The 15,662-nt window shown below is 37.8% G+C and overlaps 1 protein-coding gene across 3 annotated transcripts in view; it reads left to right on the top strand.

The window, feature by feature from the left end:
• PDE7A (phosphodiesterase 7A) overlaps positions 1-14,664 on the top strand; it is a 73,271-nt gene extending 58,607 nt beyond the window's left edge. For 2 of the 3 annotated variants that reach the window (XM_084282948.1, XM_084282947.1), the window contains 9 exons: positions 1,042-1,105; positions 3,247-3,342; positions 6,139-6,239; positions 9,128-9,259; positions 9,556-9,647; positions 10,270-10,414; positions 11,238-11,334; positions 12,186-12,266; positions 13,704-14,664. In XM_084282948.1, the coding sequence (XP_084139074.1) occupies positions 1,042-1,105; positions 3,247-3,342; positions 6,139-6,239; positions 9,128-9,259; positions 9,556-9,647; positions 10,270-10,414; positions 11,238-11,334; positions 12,186-12,266; positions 13,704-13,915 (1,020 nt within the window). In that variant the 3' untranslated portion in view covers positions 13,916-14,664. The remainder of the gene's footprint in view (positions 1-1,041; positions 1,106-3,246; positions 3,343-6,138; positions 6,240-9,127; positions 9,260-9,555; positions 9,648-10,269; positions 10,415-11,237; positions 11,335-12,185; positions 12,267-13,703) is intronic. The other variant, XM_084282949.1, reaches the window with a different exon arrangement.
• Positions 14,665-15,662: the final 998 nt, after the last annotated feature.

Genomic DNA, 15,662 nt, shown 5'->3' with positions numbered 1-15,662 from the left:
AGAGCCCAAAGGCTGGGTCTTGCTACTGGTTGTGTATAATGGTTTTTGGTAGGAACCTTGATGCAGAAAAAGAATATTGTTAAAATACAGCATGTCTGATATTATATAGTGTAATCAGGCTCCAGTATAGGAAGAACCTGATAACTTTGTGGATGAATTTAAAAATATATATGCAATTTAACAGCAGAAACATCTTGTTAATGCTGCTTATTTCTTCTGGTAGCTCAGTTTTAATGGCTGGTGAAGGAAAAACTAGGACATAGTAACTGGATCACAAAGCAGCTACTAATTTAATGGGAACATGAGAAAGCAAGTATCAATTTTAAAACAAACTCTGAGGACTAGAATGTGCTTTGCTCTTCATCTATGTTCGTGAAAAAATAGTTCATGTGGAGTGGCTGCGAAGTGCTAGTCCAGTGAGATGCAAAGTGAAAAGCAAGATTATTAGGAAGAAATTACAAGGTTGTTTTATATTCCTAGTAAAAAAAAAAAATGTAGATACTGTTTCTTCTATATGAACAAAAAGGGAAAGAGAGAAATTAACATAAAGGGCTACTCACGGGGTAACTATTAATGCATTGCAAAAATCTGGAAAAGATTCTGAAACAAAACGTTGGAAGTCATTGTAGTGTTTTGTGATCCATATATCTATTAAAAAGATTACGTGAAATGTCAAGTGTGGGCCTTTAAGATGTCTCAACTTTGTGTCTAAACAGAGTTACTCTGTCATACTGCTTCTGTTTATAACCTAATTGTTTTAAAATCGTGTCACTTCTTTTAAGCAAATGACTAAGAGTATGAAGGGGAGATCTCAGACCCATACTGTTAAGACACTTCTTATATGTCAGTTTTGTAATTTGAGGCACATATGCTAAAGTTTTCCTGTAATCAGGCAATCATTTTTAATACGATTTTTTGTATATAGAGATTCTTAAGATTTACATGTATATCAGTCTGAAATAATAAATATTTCCTCTGGGCTATGGGAAGATAGGCATATGCTGAGGAAAACAAAGTTACAGCTTTTGTGTTTTCTTTCAGTGTATGCTGGAGAAGGTTGGAAACTGGAATTTTGATATTTTTCTTTTCGATAGACTGACAAATGGTGAGTTTACTTTTTCTATTTCATTCATGTTTTTATCTCTTAGCATAATTTAGCTGTTGCTCTTATGTTGTGATGTGATTGTTTGTTCACTCAAAAACACAGATTTCATCAGGTACCATTTTGATTGAATAGTCCTTAATCTAAATTCTAGTTTGCCTTGCCACTCTCTTAAAATGCCATTACTGTCAGTACTGATAATAATCATTGATTTGTAGCAGAGGCCATTGTACTTTGCAGGTGCTGTTCTCTCTTTTTGTGCTGTAAGTAGTAATTTGATATACATTGACAATTAAATTTGCTAATGTAATTTTTTTTATTAATTATGGAATGCTGTTAATTTACATGTCTGTGTCCAAAAGGTCAGTTTCACTAAACAAATTATTTTTTGGGTTAATTGAATGTTGGGTAGAACAGTTTTAATTCCTTTAGAGACTATTACTACTTTTTTAGTAGACAGCCAGTTAGAAAAGAGATTTATAAATGTGCTGGAAGGGAGAAAGGCTAATGGAGTGGATAGGGAGAAGTCTTGTGTTATAATATGCAGCAATGGAAACTGGATTTTGAATAGAATGGGAGGAGGAGATGAGTCCAACACCACGGAGACAGGCATGTGTGCCAGTGTGGAAAGCTCTTGGAGCCTGGGCTGTGAATGAAGAGCAGCTGCTGCAGTTCTTTCGTCAGTCAAGAGGAGCTGGTAGCAGAGATGCAGTCAGTGTGCTTAAAGTTTGGCAGGAGGAAACAGAAACGAAGTTCAGAAAGGAAAACATGGCACCAAAAGATAATTTTCTCTGCTGTTTTGTTAAAAGGATGGTTGGCTTAACTTACAGTAAAAGTAGGGTCCTCACAGTTTCATTTAATGCAAAGCACGGATGTAAAAATGAAAACAGTGGGGATTCTTGCAGATAGGATGTAATTATACATGTAAGTTCTGATATAAGGTAATTATAAGTTCTGATTAACTGAACGAAAAAAGTTGGGTGCGCAAGCTAAATTGTTTATAAGCATAGTTTATTTTAGATCAGATTACTCACGATAAACTGAAGTCCTCCTTTCTATATGGGGCCTTCTCTATCCTAAGTACGCTTTTTTTTTGGATACCCTTTAGTTACTCTCACTGCAGCTTCTATTGTGGGAGCCTTTCTATATTATCCTCTTTGCATTTTAATTTAATGATTTTAGGATAATGTTTTGAACAGGCAGTCTTGTTATTGAAAGTTTTTAAGAGGAGAATGCTGTGTACAGAGCATTGCTGGATGAGCTGCCCTGGACGAGCCTGTGAGAAATTAGCTACTCAGTAAATGCTCTTTGAAGAACTGTGTATCTTACTGCGAGGAAGTGGCATGCACGTGTCAAGCCTAGTAATAAGCCAGATTTAGCAGACACCTTTGTCTTTTTGTACCTCAGTTTCTGCCCATGCTACGTTCTCTAATTCCTGCTAAATGAAGATTGTCAGAGTAAATGTACCAAAGCTGAGTAATCCATCGTTACATATTGTTTGCAGAGTAAATACAAATAATCTGCAAGCTGTTTCAAGTAAACAGTAAGCGTGCAGGTTATTTCCCTGGCTCACACAGTTCTATTTGTTTTGTCACTGCAAGTGATTGTAATATTATAGCTGTGAATAGGCAAAGTACATTGTAAGCTCGTAATAGTATACATTTCCTAGAGAAATGTAAACATTTTTTCTTTGATTTTTGGGGTGAGTAAGGAATGGCTTCACAAAGAAAAGACACAAGATTGCACATGTGCAATGTACACAAGTTAACAGTGTTGACTGGCTTTTATGTTTGCCTGACTGTTCTGGTATTCCTTTTTAACCTGTGTGTCCATTTATAAAAATCGTGATGCGATGTACCACAAAGTTGAATACTGCTTTAACAGATTTGCACAGTGAAACTCTGCTTTTTTTAATGTTTGGTAATATTTTCCTCTTATCAGCTGACAGTGGACAGTATTGGTGATTGCTACAGGAGATAGTTGATGGAATCTTGTTATGCAATGAAATTTAAATATTAACCTTAAGTTGGTGTAGAGAAATCTGCTTGTGTAATTTTTGTCACCAATTTGTTTGAAGTACATTTCTTGTGAAAGTCACTGATTTCATGACTTCCAATGAATTAGTATTTTCATCTTATTTTTAGGAAACAGTCTAGTCAGCTTAACCTTTCATCTGTTTAATCTTCATGGACTAATTGAACACTTCCAGTTAGATACGATGAAACTTCGTAGATTTTTGGGTAAATACAGCTTTTTATTATGATGAATATTGCTGTTTATCCGCATTTTTATACTTTAATTGAAGTGCTGGTTATAGTTTAGTTATAAGGTTTGAAGAGTACTGATCCAGTCCAGATTGTACAGTGATTTGAAGTACATTGACTGAGAGAAAATCTCTCAAAGTTTCTGTGAGTATAGAAATCTCTGTTAAAATCAAGCAAGTATTGACAAGCTGAGTAGCTTCATAGCAGATGCTGTGTTGTATTTGTTAAATCTAAATCATCAGTAATATATGTGAATTCATTCATGTGGCATTTTTATTGAGAAAGGATAGACTGCTCCTTTCTTTGGTTTTGTCTTCAGTGAGGTTTTAATTTCCATTTCTGCAGTTCTCAATGTAGTTTCCTAACTATGCCGCTCATACCCATGTTGGCAATGCTTAACAGTGCCAATTTGATGCTGCCTCTTGCTTTTCAAGCCCTTGTACAAATACTCACTGTACTGCAGACATACTGCCTCCATGGACAGAGTGCAAGACAATGTTATGAGGGCGTTTGGGCCTGTGGCAGTGCTTCAGTAGAAAGATTTGTAAATATGGAGTGTTCAAACCGAGCGGTACTTCCACTTGACAGCTGAAGGAGCTGTCTTTTTGCATCCTCACAGACCCTAGTGTGAGGTGTCCTTCATTTTGTTCTTGTGTGGTGGTACCTTCTACTTAATTTTGTGGAGTGGGATGCTGATTTTTAACAGAGCAGGAGAAAGGTTTCAGGTCCCTCTTAGCAGGCTTTCACGGCTTCAGAGAAAACAATATTGTGGTTCCAAAGCTCATCATTTAACGAGAGGAGAAACCACATTCAGAAGGATTTTCTCCCCTTTCAAGTAAGGGAATACTTTTGTTTTCGTTACTGAATTCTCCTTCTACTTCATAAATTTTATCGGTTCTGTCATGACTTTATTGTTGTTTTAAAGCAGACTCAACTCTCCCCAGCTCCAAAAAGGCAGAGCAGCTGACCTTGAGAACTGATATAATGCAGTGTGAGAAAGGGGTTGTAGAAATCTGGTCTTAAGCCACTGAAGTTGTAACTGTGTTTTGTCTTTGTCACCTTGCTTATCTCCTGGTTAGCTGAGATTTAGCAAAAGATTATTTTACTTAAAACAGACTGTGGAAGAAGGCAATTTTTTATTCTAGCATTGAAGTTCATCACCTTCCTGTTTTTGTTGATGCCTTCTGCTTAACAGCAGTAACAAAAGCGTTTCTTAGCTCTGTCCCTGCCCATCTGTGCAATCAAGCAACCTTTCTTCCAAATACAGCTCATTAGCATGAACTTAAATCATTCTTTTGCTACCTTTTATACCTTGTTCCAAAGCAATCTGAAGATCAAATTCAAGAAGATTAAGACAGTTCAAGTGTTCCCTGGTGCCACACTAAATCCACTTTGAGAACTTATTGGGATTTTTTTTTTTTTAGTAATGAGAGAAATCTAAATTTAGTCCTTGATGGCACCTTAACGTTTTATTTTTGTGCATATATTGTGCCATTCTAATTCTGGCAAACCACAATCAAAATACTATCCTAGGTCTACTTTCTTAAAGTAAGTTTGGAAAATTGTGGACTTCAAGTAAACAGGACCAGCTTCTGAATCCATAAAAATTGAGGATTAAACCAAGGACCTCTTCAGTTGTGCACTGAACATGAAAAATATGTTGAAAGGGAGTTCTGCCTCAGGTTAATGGAGTGCAAAGATGCTTTTCTTTATTATAGTCCATATGAGGTGTCAACTATGCATTGGATGCTCTTGAGATCACACAATGGTTACAGCACTTTAACTTCTCATGAGCCACAAATCTTCAGAAATACCATGGCAGTAATACTTTTAACATTACAGTCACAATTATATGGACGGGGCTGGCTTGTACACAGAGTAGGAAAAGAGATTTGGATGGGAATGACAGGCTGTAGTTGGCCAGGAAAATGTTCTTTTGAAGTTTACGTGAAAGAACTAATGCATCATCAGGCAAAACTCTGCAATTTGGAATAAAACTTGATTGCTGTACTTCAGATCTTCTCCCCCTTCATTCTTTCAAATGTTACAGTTCTTGTACTCTAAAGGATGTCCATATTAGCTTAATTACATAAAATATTCTACTTACAGGGCTAAAAGACAGGTAGATGGAGTAGAGAGTAGCAAAGCAAGGAAGAAGTTAAATAGGAAATACTAAATCTAGGAGAGGTTAATCAGACCATGGTCTAAAATATTTTCTAAACTGTACATGGGCTTAAATTTCTTTGAGTGAAAGTATGAGAAAAAGCCCATAGAAAACTATGTAGAGGTGTCTTCCCACAACTGCTGGCCAGAAGGAGAAAGAAATGCACTTGATACAGCAATAAAACACTGCCTAATTCCTCTGCTTTGAAGGCATGATATTAAGCCATCCTGATGCTCCATTTAATAGTATCTTCATTTTGTATTCCAGGATGCCTCAACATTCAGGCAGGCGAGGCGTTCAAAGGGAGACTTTCCTGGAAAGTCCTTAAAGTCAAAGTACCTCAAATAATAACATACTGACTTCAAGTTGTATAATTTTTGCTCTGAGATGACTTTACATGTAGTTGATTTCTTTTAGGAAATACAGTTTGCTCACATACAAATCTGTTATACCCGGGTGTTAGTTCAACTGGCAATTTATTGACTTTGACACTTTTATGTGTGTGTAGCCTGTGATATTGCATATTTCTGTGTCTAACAAGGACATAAAATGGTACTTGGAAAAATTGCTATTTTATTTAAATTTGGATATTTGTTATTTTCCTGCAGTTATGGTTCAAGAAGATTATCACAGTCAAAATCCTTATCATAATGCAGTTCATGCTGCTGATGTGACTCAGGCCATGCACTGTTATTTACAAGAGCCTAAGGTAAGGGAGCATTCTCAATTTTACATCACATGTAAATATAGCAATATAGATATTTCTGTATGTGTATAAGTGGTTTGTGTGCACATACATGTGTGTATTGTATGTGCACATACACTCCTTTTAAAGAAAGAAAACAAAAAATAAATGCAACAACAGCCTCTTTCCCTCAATCCCCAAACCCACTTTTTGAACAGGTGGTGGAACAGGAACACAAAAAGGAGCAGAGGGGAAGATCTCCATGTTGCTGAGGCTGTGTTTTCACACTTAGTAGTGTGCTTTTTTTTTTTTTTTTTTTTTTTTTTCTTCTGAGCTGGCATTGTCTTTTGTGTGACTTCATTGTGAACCAGATGAGCAAATTGATTAAGTTTGCAGCTGTTTAGCATAGAGCTGTGCCCAAAGACATTTACATGGAATTGCAGCCTGAGTCAGAGCTGGCAATAATAAACTGTATATTCATGATTCTTTTTACCTTTTTCTTTCTTTTTTTTTTTTCTCTCCACTGTATAAACTCTTGTTTGGCTCATCTTCGATGTTAATGAATAATATGCTTCTGCTGAAGGCACGTTATAGCAAGACATCAAGAGTATGCTTTGCCCTTTCTTCCTTTTAAGAAAAGCAAAAAGGGAAAACGTGCAGCGTGACAGACCTCAAGGAGCTGAGCTAGTTCAGTGTTTGCTTCATATTACTTAGATTGCTGGCAGTCTGTTGTAAGCAAGCTAGACAATTTCAGGGATAAATCGTAGAATCACAGAATGGCTTGGGTTGGAAGGGACCTCGAAGATCATCTAGTACCAAACCCCCTCTGCCATGGGCTGGGATGCCACCCACTAGATCAGGGTGCCCAGGGCCCCATCCAGCCTGGCCTTGAACACCTCCAGGGATGGGGCATCCACAGCCTCTCTGGGCAACCTGTGCCAGGGCCTCACCATCCTCTGAGTGAAGAGTTTCCTCCTAACCTCTAAATATTCTGTTTTAGTTTAAACTCTCTTTTAGTTTAAAACCATCCCCCCTTGTCCTGTCATTATCTGACTGAGCAAAGAGTTGCTCTCCATCCTTTTTATAAACTTCCTTTAAGTATTGAAAAGCTGCAATGAGGTCACCCTGGAGCCTTCTCTTCTCCAGGCTGAACATTCCCAGCCCTCTGTCTTTCTGTCACAGGAGAGGTGCTCCAGCCCTCTGAGCGTGTTCATGGCCCTCCTCTGGACCTCTCTAACAGCTCCACATCCTTCTTGTGCTGGGACCCCAGTCCTGGACGCAGCACTCCAGGTGGGGACTCACCATGGCAGAGCAGAGGGGGACAATCACCTCCCTTGCCCTGCTGGCCTCTCCTCTGTTGATGCAGCCCAGCATGCAGTTGGCCTTCTGGGCTCCAGGCTCACACTGCTGGCTCATATCGAGCTTTTCATCCACCAGAACCCCCCAGTCCTTCTCTGCAGGGCTGCTCTCAGTGAGTTCTTCTCCCAGTCTGTACTCATGTCTTGGGATTGCCCCGACCCAGGTGCAGCACCGTGGACTTGGTGAACCACATTAGGTTCACGTGGGTCCACTTAGGAAGCTTGTCCAGGTCCCTTTGGGTGGCATCCCTTCCTTCCGTTGTATCCACTGCATTACTCAGCTTGGTGTCACCTGCAAGCTTGCTGAGGGTACACAATCCTCAGCAACAAATCCTGTCCTTTTTATTAAATCAATGTAACCTGTTGTACTCTGTAGGTAGGGTGAGATAAGATATTTATCTTGATGCCAATTATCACTAGTTTGGTATTCTTTTGAAGACAATGCCTTTTTATTCCATTTCTGAAGTGAAAACATTTCTGAAGTGCTGGTTCCACGAACATTTTCAGAGGCTCTTTACCCACTCCTCCCATTGTTTCTCAGTGTTCCTCTCAGATCAGTTGTTGTGGAAGTAAGACGTGTTGCAGAACTGATGCATGTCAGTTATATTTATGGAATGCAGTTTGGAGGCTCTGAGCATTTTTTATTTAATACTCATGATGAAAGTGTTGTAATGCTTCTGGTGGAAGTATGGACTTAGTATTTTTTGGAACATACATAGCTACTGGTTTTGTTGTACCCTAAAGCATTGTAAACATATGAGGCATGATAGATGGCAAACGCAGAAGGGAATATAAACTCCTGTCCTTGCAGTGGGTTTGCTACATTTCATTTTTGTACGGGTCTTACTGTCCTTTGTTTTAATGCCAGCTAGACATCCATACTGAGTTTAACCCAAACTTCCCAACCAGAAGTAGTAACGGGAAGAATATCTAAGAACAGTGAAAAGCAGACCATGCAGTTGCATGCTGAGTTAGTTAATTAACAGGCACGTGCTTCTCGAAAATATTTATCTCCAGCAGACTTTCAACTTCAGTTCTTTTCCCAGTAGGCTTTGAAATAAAATTGTGCGAAAGAGTAGAAATCTGCTCTGAACAGTTCTTAAGGCTTCTAAAGTGTTAGCTTCTTCCTTCTAAGGTGACGGTATTTTTTAAAAATATAGTATGTATTTAAAGCAGTCTGTATGCATACAGACAGGCTGGGTAAATGAGAGAAAGCTCGCTTTAAGAATTTGCTGCTTTTAACAGGATCTGTTTAGAAATAGTAATTCATTGCCAACTAAAAAGTCACGTTTTCTGTGCCAGCATTTTCCGAGACTGAACCTTGACATTCAGAAAGAAGAATGCTTAAACCATTGAGATTTTTGTAGCTTTTTTCCCTCTGCAAAATACTTGGGAATCAATAGAATATTGGTTTTACATCACTAAATTTCCTCAGAATTCCTATTTGCTTTTAAATTACTAAAAAAAAGAAAAAATGTGACACCTGTGCACCTATTTGAGGGGGTTATACTTGTGTTGCTGACAGAATTACATGTTGTTGTTGTTATCTTACAGCTTTCCCAATCCTTAACTCCATGGGATGTTCTGCTCAGTTTAATTGCAGCTGCCACACATGATTTGGATCACCCAGGCGTTAATCAACCTTTCCTAATTAAAACAAACCATTACTTAGCAACTTTGTATAAGGTAAGGAGAAAATTGGTTGTCTTGTGAAAAACAGATTTGGAGAGTTCCTGAGGAGTACAGAAAAGGAATATAAATTGTGATGTCTTTAGCTAGTTGTAGGTGTGAATTTGAGATGTTTCCATGCCACTGGGATAAAAATGTGCAAGCTATCAAAGTATTCAGGGATGTGAGAGCTTTAATCCACTTCAAAACCAACCAACCAAACCCCCCTCTGTGGTACAGCGCTTAGTGTGAAGCTATTCAATCCTTCTAAGACCTAAAGTCACTGACATCTGTGGTATCACTTTCATTTCCAGAATACCTCAGTATTGGAGAACCATCACTGGAGATCAGCAGTGGGGTTGCTGAGAGAGTCTGGTTTATTTGCACATATGTCATTGGAAAACAGGTACGTTTTATACAAAATAATATAGATTAGTTTAAGATGCAAGTAAGCTGCCACTTAAGAAAGAATAAATTATTGTGTGGCAGCTCCTAATTTAAATTTTTGCATTCACATCTATTTTAAGAATTATCGGATACCATGCTACTGGAGTAGGGGAGTTCATGGTGCAATGTGATATTTGGGAAATAACATCTACTGTGAGCACACTGAAGGGGTGTGTTCATGCAGTCAAGCACCTGTTTATATTAAATTATTTTAAACTTGGCAGCTTTTTCTCATTCTGTCACTGCAATTGCAGTTTAAAATAGACCTTTTTCACCTACTGTAACAATCAATATGCATTAAACAATTTGTGCGTATTTAAGGAAAAACAAACAAAAAAGCTAAAAAAAAATGTCAATCTTCCTGAAAGCTGCTGATGAAATGTTCTGATATCTCTATGGATGTTGTAGGAAGAGAGAAAAACAAACAAAAAAGAAACCATCCTGTGCAAATACTGATCAGCAAGCTTGTGACTTGAATTTGTATCATAATGAATATGACAAAGAAGACATGTAGATGTAGTGATGGCTGCTGTTCTTAATTGCTATGCTGTCTGAATGCTTGGTATCGCTAATTACTACAGGCAGCTGATGGAAAGCCAGATAGGTGATCTCATTCTTGCCACAGACATCAGTCAGCAAAATGAGTATCTGTCCATGTTCCGATCCCACTTGGATAGAGGAGACCTATGCTTAGAGGACGCGAACCATCGTCACTTCATTTTACAGGTGACCTTTTTTGCTAATATTTTTGAAAACATGGTTTCTTACTTCAAAAACAACTTGAAGTGGTAAATGCTACTAGTTCTGGGCTATACTTTCAAAATGAAGTAGAAATACCCTTAGTAAATACCCTTAGTGGTTTTGTTTCATTGCAAAAAGTTTGTTCCCTCTCTCTCTCCCATTACTTCTCCTAAGCAACGTCACATGTTGGTAGGTAACACAGAGGTACTAAACCAAGGAGAAATGCATCTTCAAGACAAGAATTAGTTCTTCTGATGACTCTAGTGTAGTCTCAGTACTGTGAAATGCTTTGTCAGAATGTATTTCAGGGGGAAAAAAAAGCGCTATTGTTGTGTATCGTCTTCATAGCATCAGCTTCAACTTCATACAGATTTTTATTGCTCGGTTCATTGTGTGGACTGTAAGGGAAAATGGACAGACGAGAAGTTCTTTCCTGTGCAAACCATTAGTAAATACATGAACTTCAGAGATAGAAAGGCAAAATCCTGTTTGCCTATATTGATGTTTCTTTATCTGAATTCATTGCTGTGTCCTGTGTTACTGAATAAACTAAATGTAGTGTCTCTGAAATTCTTTGACTCGACTCAATTTTCATTTTGCTCAGAAATGATAATGAGATCTGATAGTTTCCTGAGTGTTTTTTAAATATGATCATGGAACATAAACTTGAGGGAAGCACAAATGGTAGGTAGGTTTATGAGTTACAAAACTTAAAATGCCTGCTGCCAAGAAATAGGTAATTAAGGATGTTGCTGTTGGAGAGAAAGGGGTACGCAGGGTGACCTAACGGTGTGTATTACTTTACTAGATGGCTTTGAAGTGTGCTGATATTTGTAACCCATGTCGGACTTGGGAGCTGAGTAAGCAGTGGAGTGAAAAAGTAACAGAGGAGTTCTTCCATCAAGGCAAGTAACAGTAAAGTATCTGTTAGTTCATAATGTATTTATATTGCGGAGAGAGCAATCGTGAGTCATAGCTGCCTGCAAATAAATAGTGATTTATATTTAGTGCTAATAGAGATTTACAGTACAGTGTGGGATTTTCTTCTTTATTGGGTTGTATTTCTTGCAAATGGTTCGTGGAACTGAAACCTGGTGAAAAATTTGCTTAGAATCTGAATGTGGCATGACTGGCTCAATAGATCCTTCAGATGGGAAGGTGCTTCACATAAATAATTTGGTTCAATTTACACGTTTCCAGTAAATTGTGAAATATATTCTTGCCAGATATTCGATATTTAAAATTTATTTGGCTGTGAGAACCTGTTGGTAAGCAGGAACAACTAGGAAGGAGATTTTTAGTCATGTAAGTAGCCTTAACTATGTGATAAGCAGCTAATAAAGCTTTTAGTTGACAAGTGGAACAAATTAATTTTGTCCGTTATTATTGAATAATTTTAATAACTAAAACTGAACTTCTTTTTTTGAAGGCTAGTTTAGCTGCCTTGATTTGAGAAATGCTAGTTTGCATAGATATGAAAAATGGAGAACTGACTTTTATTTGGTGCTAAGCATGTGAAACTTATTACTAGGTGGAGATTACGTGGAAGTAGAACCATAAATTCTCTTCAGTAAGAAATTTCTGAGGGCAAAAGCAAGAGAAATTCAATTTGTTGTTTCTACAGCAGTCCAGGAGTTTTGCATGTTAATCCATCAGGAAACCTCTGATGTTTTTCTTGAACTACTGCTTGTGTGATCAACATACACAGTATTGGACCTGGTGACTTAACAGTTTTATTATACTCTTATTTCTCTAGGAGATATTGAAAAAAAATATCACTTGGGTGTGAGTCCACTTTGTGACCGACAGACAGAAACTATTGCCAACATCCAGATTGGTAACTGCAATTCACTTTATTTCAGTAGATTCCTTTTAGGATACCTATCAAAGAATGTATCTTTTCCATACGTTTCCTGGAGGCTGTACCTGGTCTCTGTGTATAACAGCACTTCTTAACAATGAGCTTTTATTTTTAAATTTTATTTTGATTTATTTAATTTGCTATACCATTTCTCCCTTGAATGTAGTATTTATGAAATGTTCTGTACAGTCCCGGAGGCTGAGGTCGCTGTTTCCTCACAGAATGGGGAGAGCACGGGAGGCAGCTCTGTTACTTTTCCTGTGCTGCTGCCCAGTGGCTTCCTAATCTGGGGTGACCAGCTTGAGAAGAGAAGTTTTGTCACCTTGCCCATGCAGTGGCTGGTGCCTTTTGAGGTTGCCGCAAAACAATTCCAGCTCTCTGGAGTTTGCTTTCTGGAATGCCAGCATTCATTTTTAAAAACTGCCTTACGTCGGGTGGTGGACAGGGATTTGATGGAGAACCGTGAAAAGCCATTCTGTTATTTTTTTTTGCTGTCTTCAGCTGAATTTGAAATAGCTGAAGGGCTTACTTTTTTTTTTTTTATTTGTTTTAATGAAGTTGTTTATGTAGATTGAATAGGACTCAGTTAAAAATAGTAAAGAGAACAATAAATTTAACCACAAACCTACTGTGAACGAGTGCTTGAAGTTAATTAAAGATTAAAAAAACGTTTGATCAGCTGCACTGCTTTGATTTAGAATGTTAGAGAATGATACATTTTTGTAATTAACAGATTTAAGCAAGCCCAGTTTTGGTAGGTTTACCATTCAATTTTTGGTTCACGGAAATTAGATCCTATAAATAGGTGCATATACACGTGCTCGAACACAAATGTAAATATTTATCTGTTGGTGTTCTGTGTCCTTCTTGTTTAAGAACTAGTCTAATTGTATTTTTAATCAGCTTAATATTGTGAAAAGAACCCAGGTTTTCATTTTATTTGTTTGTTGTTATTTTTTTTTTTTTCCCCTGTGTAATGTAGTTCAGATCAACTATGGGGCAATTTCCTAAAAAAAAAATCTACATGTCTAAATGAAAGATTTATGTATTTTTTATGACTTAGTTACTGATGCTTAGATTCACAGCCCCTCCCAAATATTTACTTCATTTGGTCATTCTGAAATTAGCAGGGTAATTTATTCCAATATAATGCTGTTCTTCTGATTGACCAGTAAAATCTTTTGTATTTTGAGAAATCTCTCAAAATACATTTGGAGGGATTTAAAATTAAAAAATTAAATTTAGTAAAGATGCTTAAAATTTAGTAAAGATGCCTTAAACATCAAATGAGTTTTTAAATGTGTATTTGAATAGCCTGATGGCATTGTTTAATTTCTTACTGAATTTTATTAAAGTGTAGAGGGTTTTCCCTTTTTTTCTCACTTGGGTATGTTTGTTTGCTTGTCTTCCAAGGCTTTATGACCTACTTAGTGGAGCCGCTATTTGGGGAGTGGGCCCGGTTCTCGAACACGAGGCTGTCGCAGACGATGCTTGGCCACCTGGGACTGAACAAGGCGAGCTGGAAGGGAGTGCAGAGAGAACAGTCTAGCAGTGGTGATGACGTCGATCCCGCTTTTGAGGAAATGGACTCAGACATATTACCTCAGGAACCTCGATTGTCCTGACCTCAATCTTCATGACAAAACTGCCTCTTCTCTTGGTATCTGCACAGCTGGATTAAAGGAGATACTTGTCTGCCCGAGGTTTTGGTAAAATGGTAAAATGATGCCAGCATTATTTATTTCCAAGTTTTCCTTTGACACAGACCATTTGAACCTGATTTTTTTTAACTGCAAGATCCGAACATAGAGCAATATGCATATGCCTCAGTTGGTTTTCGTTTGGAACCTTGAATATGCAAAGCACAGCAGTGACTGAGCCTTGAAGGAACAGTACGAGAGCTTCATTGTGCCACATGTTTTGTTTGGTTTTATTTTTTTGTGAAATCTGAAATCTGGTCTTCAAATCTAAGACTTGAGATGGATTGTTCCACTTTCTTGGAATCTAGCAAGACTTGCATAAATGTGTTCAAAGCATACCTTCCACTCAGTCCCTGTTTTAATACGGAAATGTGAAGTGCCCATCCTCTGCTGCCTCTGGCAAGACTTGATGTTTACAAATGTACTCTGAAACTATTGGTTCTAGACTTAACCTTTGCGCATGGCTGTGAAGGAACCACTAACCTGGGTTTTTTGCTTTTTTAAACGAAAAAGATCAAATCCGAGACTGCAGCTCTTGTTTCTTTGGATGCCAGAAAAGCCTCCCATTTGCCATAATTTTGTTTGTGCACTGGGAACTGAGCATTCATCATAGAGCACAGCCAAGCTTTACTCCAGTGCTGTATGGGAATGCAGTTTTTTAAAAGCGGAAAACACTTCTGAATTGGGGAAGGGAAGGGGTGGGGGCGGGGGGGGGAAAGCGTCTGAACTGCATTGCGATTCTGCAGTGAAAACATCGCATGTTGTTTTCACCATTGTACACTTGAACTGCACATGCAAGAAAAAGGTGGAATGTCTAAACACCATAATCAGCTCAGGGTATTTGCCAATCTGAAATAAAGTGGGATGGGAAGCGTGTCCTTCAGAACAAGGGTACAAATGCCCCTTTCGCTGCAGCGTGTGTGTACGTGTGGGTGTGTGAGTATGTCTGGGGCGGGGGAGGGCGGGGAGGGAGCTGGGAAGGGTTTTGAACGGCAACATTTTATTTTTTTTTTTTTAATTTATTCTTTTAGAATGTGACAAATTTCATGAACAGCCACATCGGGGAGGAAACTGTAACAAATTGCTACAGATGCCTTAAACTATGCACAAAGCTAAGTGACCAAATTTGTTTTTGATTTGAAAAAAAAAAAAGGTAAAAAATAAAAAAAAAAGTGCATTGTTTACTTATTCCTCCCTCTACTGAAACATTACCCGCTAATGGGGTTTTGATGGGAAAAGGAGAAAATGTTTTTTAGGACAAAATTAAAGGACTAATTTTAAACTTAAAACATTCCATTTTTGTAATTTGTTTTACATTGTTTTAAGTACAGTAAGCACAACTGTAATCTGATTTGAGAAACTGGTGCTTTCTTTTAGTTCACTTGTATTTCCCTGTTCTTATTGTAAAAGACTGTTTATTAATTCTGTTTACAGTTTGTTGCAACAGCCATTCTTGGGAGAGAGCTTCAGCGTAAAGCCATTTGTAAAGGCTTTGCCGTATTCATTTTAATATGTGCCTGTTGCTGTTAACTTTTAATTAATAAAAAAGTTCTTTTCACGTTATGCTCCTGTACATTTAAGTTATGACCGAGTCATGGAAAGATAGCTGAGGTTGCAGTGAGCTTCCACTGTAAAACTAAGCCCATTTTTTGGATTTGAAACTACTAGTCCT

This window comes from Netta rufina, assembly GCF_964035555.1.
Source record: "Netta rufina genome assembly, chromosome: 2".
NCBI classification, from domain to species: domain Eukaryota; kingdom Metazoa; phylum Chordata; class Aves; order Anseriformes; family Anatidae; genus Netta; species Netta rufina.
This window is presented reverse-complemented; position numbering and strand designations above follow the sequence as displayed.